General features: G+C 43.3%; 1 protein-coding gene across 3 annotated transcripts; it reads left to right on the top strand.

Moving 5' to 3' along the window:
- The first annotated feature begins 287 nt into the window (after positions 1-287).
- Positions 288-8687, top strand: NFKBIZ (NFKB inhibitor zeta). Of its 3 annotated transcripts, none has more exons than XM_035315031.1 (12): positions 288-649; positions 1052-1194; positions 2109-2145; positions 2240-2346; positions 2466-3229; positions 3665-3770; positions 4102-4248; positions 4582-4645; positions 5275-5444; positions 6065-6175; positions 6289-6456; positions 7154-8687. In XM_035315031.1, exons 1-12 carry the CDS (start codon positions 418-420, stop codon positions 7205-7207), a joined length of 2103 nt encoding a protein of 700 aa, XP_035170922.1. In that variant the 5' UTR covers positions 288-417; the 3' UTR covers positions 7208-8687. The 3 variants fall into 3 exon arrangements, with proteins under 3 accessions (XP_035170922.1, XP_035170924.1, XP_035170925.1); XM_035315033.1 differs by having other exon boundaries at positions 2243-2346; XM_035315034.1 differs by having other exon boundaries at positions 1055-1194.
- Positions 8688-9694: the final 1007 nt, after the last annotated feature.

Here is a 9694-nt window from a genome sequence, read left to right on the forward strand (position 1 = left end):
TTGGGGTCGGGGTCAGGGTCGTGGGGAGGCACTGCCTGCTCCCCTGGGGCCACGGGGGCCGCCTCCTCTACCCGTTGCCTGCCCCCCTAGGGCCGCGGGAGCCGCCTCGTCTACCCACTGCCTGCCCCTCGCGGGGCCGCGACCGTCTCCGTGCCACCGCGTCCCCGCCCCGGGCGCGGCCGCGTCCCGCCTCCCCCCGCCGCCCTTACGGGAAGCGCGGCCCCTCCCGTCCCCGGGCCCTCCTCCGCCGGCGGGGAGGAGCCGCTATAAGCCCGGTCGCCACGGCCGCCGCCCCCCAGTCCTCGCCGTGCCGCCCGCCCGCCCTCCCGTCCAGCCCTGGCCGTGCCCGCGCCCGCCGCTGCACCTCTGCCCGCCGCCCTTCTCTGCCGCCGCCGCCCGCCGCCCCGCGGCACCGCCATGATCGTGGACAGCAGCCGCGACGCGGCGCCCGATGGCGGCGACGCCGGCGCCCTCAGCAGCCCCATCAACCTCGCGTACTTCTACGGGGCCTCGCCCCACTCCAGCGAGGGCAGCTGCTCGCCGGCTCACTCCGCCCCGGGCTCGCCGGGCTCCGACTCGGACCTGTCGGTCAGCAGCCGCGGCGGCGGCCGGCGGGACTCCCGGAGCGGCGCCCGCCCCGCTCTGCAAGGTACGGCGGGGCTGGGGGCGAGCAAATGGCGGCCGGGGGCTGGGCTGGGGGCGTGCAAATGGCGGCCGCCGCCGTCGGGGGGGTGTTGGAAGGAGCCCCCCCCCCTGCGTCCGAGCGGGCCTGGGAGCTGCAGGCGGTGACCGGAGGGAGCGGTGACCTCAGGGCCGGTTTTTGGGGTTATTTCCAGCCTTTCGACAGCTGGCGCTGGGACGGGGAGGTTCCGGCGTGATTCAGGCGGAGGAAGTGGCACGGAGGGGAGTGCGCTGCGGGGCTTCGGCTTGGCTCGGCGCAGCTGGACACAGGGCTTTACCTCATTCTCCGTTCGTGTTTCTCCTTCTGTCTTTATTTCTCTACTGTTTTACTTCTTAACGACTAATCTCCGCGTTTCGTTTCGCGTCTCAGCAGTTGAACAGCACATGGGGGGAGGAAAGCAGCACAGGGGCCCCTTCCAGGGGGTCCGCGTGAAGAACTCGGTGAAGGAGCTCCTGCTGCACTTCAGGAGCAGCAAGCAGATGTCCTCGGGCGCTCCTGCGGATGAATGCAAGGTAATGAAGAACATTTTCCAGGGCTGACATAATTGGGTTTAATACATAATTGGGTTTAATGATTACTGAAGCTGGCAAAAAAGAAAAGGGGGGGAAAAAAAGCATGTGATAACAGTAGAAGTAAGTTTACTGCTTTATCTGATGTGGATGGAGTCATTGTTTTTTCCCTTTCAATGCACAATGGAAGAACAGAGCCGGAGGAAATTAGTGAGACTGTTTGCTGTAGGAGAGAGAGGCACTTAAATGTACTTACTCAGCTTTATTTTTAAAGAGAGCTCAGACCAATATGCATCTGTGTTCTGAGACAGTGATAACCCCCTGTTAGCTCCTCTGAAGTCACGAATTTTAAGAGCAGGGAGTCTTCTCAGAAGGGAATCACTTAGCAGCTTGTCATACTGCTGCATTCCTCTAGAGTAAAGGCATATCCCAATCTGGAAAGATAGGAACAGAAAGGTGTAAGAAATGTTTGGAAGATTAAGGAGGGTTTTCTCTACAATATCCTCTGAGTGTATGTTTGAGCTTCCTAGTTAAGTGCTGCCACAGGAATTTTTTTGCATAGAAAACTTTACAGCATTTGGGAGAGGTAAACTTGGCAGGCTTACATTAAGAAAAAATCCTGAGACCTCACTAAGGACATTGTCTCTAGATTTTTCTTGAGTTCTGCGGTATTGTAACAAATCGCTTAAAAAGCCTGAAGAAAAATGGCGGTTTTCGTTTCAGTTCCATAAAACTCTTTACGTTTTCTAACCTTAATTAAAAGCAATTAAATTAGGGTTAGATTACCATGTTACTAGGATTATTCGAAGGTATATTCTCTGTTTACAGAAGCAAGCCTCTGTTTTTTTTTGTCTTTTTTTTTTCCACTGAAATAACATTGTAATAATGGAATACTCGATTTTTTTTTTTTCATCAAGGCGCAAGGAGGATTGGTAAACTACGAACAGTACACAGGTAAGAAATTATATATATTTTTATACTGCAATAATATTTTAAATGTAGATAGTAAGCGTAATCTGAGTGGATTGTAAATCCCTTTTCTTTTCAGCAGAGCTGAAGAGCATACTAGGTCATAGTGGCAAGAGAAAGGCTCCTGAGCTCCTTTCTGATGGACCTTCTTTCAAACGCCAAGCTAATATTCACCCACACCTCCTGGTAAGCTTGGACTATTTTTTTTCCAGTGCTTTTTGTTTTCTTTTGTGTAACCAAAAATTGCTAGCTAAAAAATAATGCCTCTAACTTGCTGGTACTTGTTTGGATTCTTTTTCTGACAGACACCACCCCAAACACCAACTTCAATGGATAACATGGAGGAGACACACAAAAACGAACCAAAGCATGACAGCAGTTCTGATCTGCTCCAGAACATTATAAACATTAAGAATGAGTCGAGCCCTGTTTCTCTGAACACAGTGCAGGTTAGCTGGTTGCACGGTGTCTCCAATCACAGTTCGCCTGGTGAGCAATACCAAGACAGTCCAGGAACACAGACTTTTTCCCCGTCCCAGAAGTACCAAGCATTCCAGGATCACACCTCCCAGAATATGCTTGATCCTCCCCAGCATTACCAATTTCCTTCATCGCAGAACCAGGAGTTGTCACAGAGCTATACTTCGGATGCATCTCTGGAGTACAGGCCCTTTTCTGCCAGTGACCAGTCTCCTAGCTACCAGCCGAATACCTTTGAGAGTCATGAACTGCAATATTGCCCTTCACAAAGTTTCTCCTCCCTCCTCAACGATTCTGAAGGCTCGGAAAACATCTCTGCCCCCCTCCAGCCTCTGACAAATGCCCACCCGCAGTCTGATGTCAGCTCCCATGCTCAGAATTTCAGCTTGGCTCCCAATAATATCTGTGGTGGTCTTGAGCGCAGCATCTCTTTGGCTGCTTTGAATGTCTCGCTACCGCACCAAAATGTTGCCAGAAACACAACGCAGCTGGGCAAGTCATTTTTTCAGTGGCAAGTGGAGCAGGAGGAAAACAAATTGGCTAACATCTCTCAAGACCAGTTTCTCGCAAAAGACTCCGATGGAGACACGTGAGTGCTGTTTGTCTCAGTGTTTCCCAAGTAGAAGGTTGGGGAATAGTTCTGTTCAGGTTTTGGTGGACTATTGGGTTTTAATGAAAGCTGTTTGATAGCAGTGCTTGTGTCATGAGTGTGGTGGTTTTGGTAATCATGGTCTTGCTGATGGGCCGTGATGCATGCAATTGCAGCACACTTAGTAGATAAGGTAGTTGTATCATCTAATTTCAGGCACTTAACATTAGATTTCTATCTAGTAAATTGAGAGAAAAAGATTCTAATTTAGATGCTTTAAATTACCTTGGGAAGAAGGTGCCTGTGTTTCCATCTTAGTCACCCAGAAGTCTGAAGCTGGCAGTATAGCACCCTTCCCATAACGTATGTTTGGATCTCTGTACTGGTTTGAGCCCCAGGTTGCATGGTTGTGTAACTTTTCCCTCTTTTCTGCAGCTTCCTTCACATCGCTGTTGCCCAGGGCAGACGAGCACTCTCCTACGTTCTCGCAAGGAAAATGGCTGCTCTGCATATGCTGGATATTAAAGAGCACAATGGCCAGGTGAGGTTCTCAAAGTATTTGCAACTGATTTGTGCACCTGAGTGCTCTGCACATCTGGACCTTGAGGAAAATGTGGTGAAATGCTTATTTAATATTAACCCTGAGATTTAGTCTGCATACTAATACTGACCTTGAGCTATTAATACTTCTTGGGATCACCTTGAGCTGGTAAAACTATACGCTCAACTTCATTTATCCTGGCTTCCTGGTATTCATAATCTCTGCTTAAATAGTACCAGGTACCTAGCTAGGCTTTGTGTTTGTTTTAGTTGCTCTTTCCTGTTAGAGATCAGATGACTAATAGTTGAAATTTTCTTCTCAATGTTTGCAGAGTGCTTTTCAGGTTGCTGTGGCGGCCAATCAGCATCTCATTGTGCAGGACTTGGTTAGCTTGGGGGCTCAAGTCAACACCACAGACTGCTGGGGTAGAACACCATTGCATGTTTGTGCTGAGAAGGGACATGCCCAGGTCCTTCAGGTGAGAAACCCTATTGTAGCTCTTAACTTGGTATTAGATGTTTTAGAAAATTCTGAAAACACCACACCTCCCCTTATCTTTCTCTGTGTAGCCTTGTGGATATGTCTCAGGGCTCTACAGTAGTGGTTTAAAGTGAGCTTGAATTTGACTTTTAAAGTTCTTGCCAATGTTTTGGAGTAACGTGGTAGAATCCTGTGCTGCATGAAATCAGTAAATAAGTTTCTTTTTAATGCTTTTATTTATTGCAACTTTGCAAAAAGGCTGTATACAAGCTTGAGGAAGCAGTGTGTGGTTTGGGTAAACCTAAACACATGCCTGTTCTCACTTTTGTAGGCAATCCAAAAGGGAGCCATGGGAAGCAATCAGTATGTGGACCTTGAGGCAACAAACTACGATGGTAAGTAGTCTGGAGTTTATAACTTATGAAGTCCTGGATGTTACAGTGTTTTATAGCTGCTGATGTGAATCTTATTCTGGCTGAAAAGCGATAAAATGGGGGATATCTTTGCCAGGTTGAAATTGGCAATCACACTTGAAATTGCATTATGATTGGTATATTTGTCAGATAAAAGCATGGTTATCCTCTGCCTGTTGGGATCTTTCCCTCTGACTGATTGGCACATTTGGCATGGAGACTCTAGATGATAATGGGCTATTGTTTAAAATCTGTGAGTGCCAGTGGTGTATCAGTGCATAGAGAATGCAGAATCTCTGGCACCAGAGAGTTGCTTTAATTGATCCTCTTTTCCATGCAATAGCTCTTTCTGAAGTAGTTTTTTTTTTTTTTAAAAAAAAAAAAAAAAAAAAAAAAAAAAAAAAAAAAAAAAAAACGAAGTATATGAAAAGGTTCTTTACTTACCTGCTAGCTGGTTACTCCCCTAAGTTGGTACTTAACTCTTTGTCTGACAACCCAAATCCTGAGCCATGCAGGAGCAGTCCTTAACACTTAAAAATGTGGAAACAAGCAGCCAGTTACTAATTGTCTATTGCGATCATTTGCTAACGATGATTTTTTTTCAAATTAAGGTTTGACAGCACTGCACTGTGCTGTTCTGGCCCATAATGCTGTGCTGCATGAACTGCAAAACAGTCAACCACCTCACTCCCCTGAGGTTCAGGAGCTTCTGCTGAGAAACAAGAGCCTGGTAGAAACCATCAAGACTCTGATACAAATGGGAGCTTCTGTTGAAGCAAAAGTGAGTAAAACAGCTTTCTGTGAGGTGTCAGATCCCAAGAAAATATGGAAGCAGATCGTGTCCCTTTCTCCCATACCACATCTCAACCCACTTATTGCAGAGGAAGTAGACTGATTTGAAAGCTTCCTAAGCAACTTATATTTTAATTTACTCAAGTGGAATGAAAATGTTGCGTTTATTAAGAACAAGATATTATCAATGCAAATGAACCATGGGAAAAGGGAGGTCACAGTCTAATTTCTGGATTAAGAATGATGTTACACCAGTTACAATTGGTTGTGTCTTAAAAGTAAGAATATGTTTGGAGTATTTTGAGGTATCTGTAGTAATAGGGTGCTGATGATACCCTGTTCTTAAACTGTACATTCTAATTACATGCTGCTACCTGTCCAGTTTAGATCAGTATTGGGCAGATCATTACTTGGTATAACACTTGTTTTTTGGGCTATGTAAGTTTACTGCTAAATGAGGTGTGGTCTGTTGTTCATGAGATGATAAAATACATATTCAGACTGATTTTCAGTATAAATACTTTTGTTCAACACTCTGTTACTCTATCTGTTTTGTTTATCTGCATGTTCAACCTGGATAGGTGAAACTAAAAGTTTCTTCCTTTATAGGATCGCAAAAGTGGTCGCTCAGCTTTACATTTGGCAGCAGAAGAAGCAAACCTGGAGCTCATTCGTCTCTTTCTGGAACTGCCCAACTGCCTTTCTTTTGTTAATGCGAAGGTATGGTGACTTTCCCGAATGCAGATATAATCCGCGATGTATGTGAGCTGGTCGCTGTAAGTGTCCTGAAACTCTTGCCCCTACCATTTATTCATGGTATTTGTCTTCTCCAGGCATACAATGGCAACACAGCACTTCATGTGGCTGCTAGCCTGCAATATCGGGTGAGTCAGCTGGATGCGGTTCGCCTGCTAATGCGGAAGGGAGCTGATCCAAGTGCCAGAAATTTGGAAAATGAGCAGCCAGTTCACCTGGTTCCTGATGGCCTTGTAGGAGAACAGGTAAACAAAAAAGAAAGTCAACACAACCCAGTAAAATAACAAGAACAACAACAAAAAAGCCCTCCTTTCCCCACCAACGCAAAAGCTATATTCCTCTCAACACTTTACAGGTTTTGAGTGGTAACTTCTAAAGAAAAGATTTAGCAAATGTCATTTTCTTCAGAGATCTTTGGTTTTAATGTTAGGATCAGAAAACATGCAAAGATCTGAAATTATAGATTTCATTTGTAGCTTTTTTTTTCCTCAAAAGCTTTTTCATGTCAAACTAGTATTGAGAGTTGTTTTTTCTCAGTAACCATTGAGAACATGGGAGGTAATGTCCCTTTTTGTATTGATCTCTGTATAGCTTAAGATCATGTTATTAATTATGATGAGCAACTAAAATGGTTATTTTGGGGCCTGAATAACAGATGAAGAAAATCCTTATTTCATAGGAGCTGTACAAATACATTGAAAAAAAAAAAAAAAAAGGCTAGCTGTTGAGCTAAGGAGCTAATAACCTAAACAACTCAGTAATTCTATTTCATTTACTTGGTTCAAGTCTTGTATAATTGGATCAATTCTTGTGTAACTGAACTCAGAATCTAGTCTCAGATCAATGAGGAATGCAGAACTGGAAATTAGTTTTCTTATTTGTTTTTATGATTATGAATTTAGGATGATAAATGCTAATGCCTTTTTTTTTTCTCTCCTGTAGATAAGACGTATCCTGAAAGGGAAGGCGATTCAGCAAAGAGCGTCGCCATTTTAAACTCCATGTTTCTTGGAGTTTATCTACCTTACACTCACTGTCAGTCAGGCAGTCCTAATGTATCTGTAAATAGACCATTTGCCTAGTGTTGGCAAATGTTAGTTGTTTCTATGAAACAAAAGTATTTTGTTCACTATCATATAGTGGGTTATGTACGAGTTTAAAAAAAAAAAAATCAAAAAAAAAACCCTCAACAAATCAACAATCAAATTCTTCCGAGCAAATGGGAATGTTTTATTCCCATGTATGTGGAAACTTTGCACGGATACCTGAATTTCATAGCTACAGCAAGACTGATTAGTTTATACAGCCATACATCTAACTTCTGGAGAAGGATAATTCTACAGTAAATCTTTGTCTGGAGAGGGCTGATATGTGACAGCATTGCAGAGTTTTTTGTTTGTGTTTTTAATAACACTTAAATATACTAAGTGCAAGAGAAATCAAATATTTTTGAAGTGGAAATTTTATTTATATACCTTTGTGGCTTCCTTCCAATGTGTTCTGCAGGATTGTATATAGTCCTTGGTGTTGTTGTACAGCTGTATAGTTCTGAGTATCGATAACTTGGGAATGATCTGAAGAAGAAAACTTCTCTAATCTCAAACTTGCAAGTTGCATAAGGAATTTCAATACTGGTGCAAATCGGGTAAATTCTGTTGTTTTTAAAGACTGAAGACTGAAATTGAATTTAAGATGGATTGTCCCTAGCACTGATTGGTGCATGCTTTTGGACTTTTTAATAAAAGATGAAAAGCCATGCTTACTCAGGGGACAGTATCAGCTTTTTTTGTATGCAGTAGAGGGCTTTTGTTTTGACAGGACAGTAGATTGAGGGAGAAATGTTGTGACTTAAATAGTGTATATAACTTTGTCATACTTCAAGGAATATGATCCTGATTCAGTGAAAGTATTTAGCATGTACTTAACTCTTGATGCATGTTGAAATCTCTCCGTGTTCCTTATACTTAAATATGTGTAAGCTCCACTAGTGTCAGTAGGACTTAAGCACATGCCTACATAGCTTGCTGAATTGGGCTCTAGTTAATTCTAGAGATTTAGTGTTTCTCACCTCCTAAGCAGAGTTAGTCCATTTACAGTTTTACCTTATAGGTACAGTAGATAGCAAAGCAAATATTTGAAGTTAATGTTTTTCTATTTTTAATAATTATGGGTTTTAATGCAAAATGTGTACTAATGATGCTGTATTCTGTTGGAGAAAACTGCTTCCAATCACTTAATCAACAATCCACACTGGGCTGTAATCCAGCAGTATGTTCTTTGTATGGTCTTTGCTCTTGTTCTTGCATCACATGCAATTCTCTTCCATAACAACTTAATTAGTCTGATTTTGCTGTTTGACAAAGTATGTCTTGTAGACAAGCTAAGTGGAAAATCTAATATTCTGAGGCCTCGTTGTGATGTATTTCTTGAAGGGTCTCCTGTATCTTGTGTTTGAATAAACATGTTACTTAAACACCGTTGTGGTTACCGTCTGTGATTAATACTGATGATGAAATCAAGATTGAGATAAAACTGATCCAGCACAGTAATATGCAAGACTTGTGAAGGTTCATTCGTGAAGTATGAGATGGAGTCTCCTTTCTGTCCCTGCTGTTGATGTTTATTCTTGTTTGATGCTTTTTTTTTTGTAGTTGGTGATAGGGCATTTCAGGTCATGCATTGTGTGGTTGTATTGCCTCTGTATTTGGTAGCTGTGTCCCAAATGGGAAGAATTAATAGTCACTAAATTGTCCAATTTGTAGGTTTTTACCTGAACAATTAATTACTCTCTCATAGAGGATCCTCCCTTATTCTGGGTGCTGTTTTTGTCCTTATATACCTTAAAAAATAGCAGTTCTGACAACCTCAGCTTTGCCCCATCATTTCTTTACTCTGTTCTGACAGCTCAACAGCTCAGATATAAGCAGTAAAGGTAACACTGAAAGTCTGTACAAGTAAATGAAGCTATATGCATTATAAGTGTACGTATAAGTGATAAACCATTAAAAGTAAGTGAAGCTATACACAGTGGGAAAGACTGCCCTCGCTTCATGAGTAAAAAAGGGGGGCTCTGAGTTGACCGTGACCTTTCAGGAGAAGAAATGTCATGACAGTGCTTTGCTGAGCATTGAGCTAGTGAGATAGCAGCAGACAAAAAGCAGATGAAGTATGTAGTCCCTAGGTATGTAGTCCCTAGGAAAGGGACTGAGGGAAAACAGAAGTACTTCCATGCAATCTGTATAAACCCTGCCCCTCCTTATTGTTGCATGCAAGTAGGGTGTCCCCTCAGGTAAAAGTGTGTTGGAAGAGGCCCAGAGGTGTGGAAGTGCTTTGCTACAGGGAGGAGCAGAGTAGATGAGGACACTTCAGCTGCAAGAGCGGTGACTGACAGCAGATAAAACATGCCTGCAATATTGTATCAGGCCAGAGAAACTGGATTGGGATTAACTGCTTGCTGTGCCTTCCAGTATAAGAGCCAGAGGC

The sequence above is a fragment of the Oxyura jamaicensis genome, chromosome 1 (genome assembly GCF_011077185.1).
Source record: "Oxyura jamaicensis isolate SHBP4307 breed ruddy duck chromosome 1, BPBGC_Ojam_1.0, whole genome shotgun sequence".
Classification (NCBI taxonomy): Eukaryota; Metazoa; Chordata; class Aves; order Anseriformes; family Anatidae; genus Oxyura; species Oxyura jamaicensis.

Excerpts from the sequence above, each read along its gene's own strand:
- NFKBIZ (XM_035315031.1), top strand. The coding sequence starts at position 418 with ATGATCGTGGACAGCAGCCGCGACGCGGCGCCCGATGGCGGCGACGCC. Across the intron at positions 3,771-4,101 it reads TTAAAGAGCACAATGGCCAG|AGTGCTTTTCAGGTTGCTGT; the intron begins GTGAGGTTCTCA and ends CAATGTTTGCAG. Across the intron at positions 5,445-6,064 it reads GAGCTTCTGTTGAAGCAAAA|GATCGCAAAAGTGGTCGCTC; the intron begins GTGAGTAAAACA and ends CTTCCTTTATAG.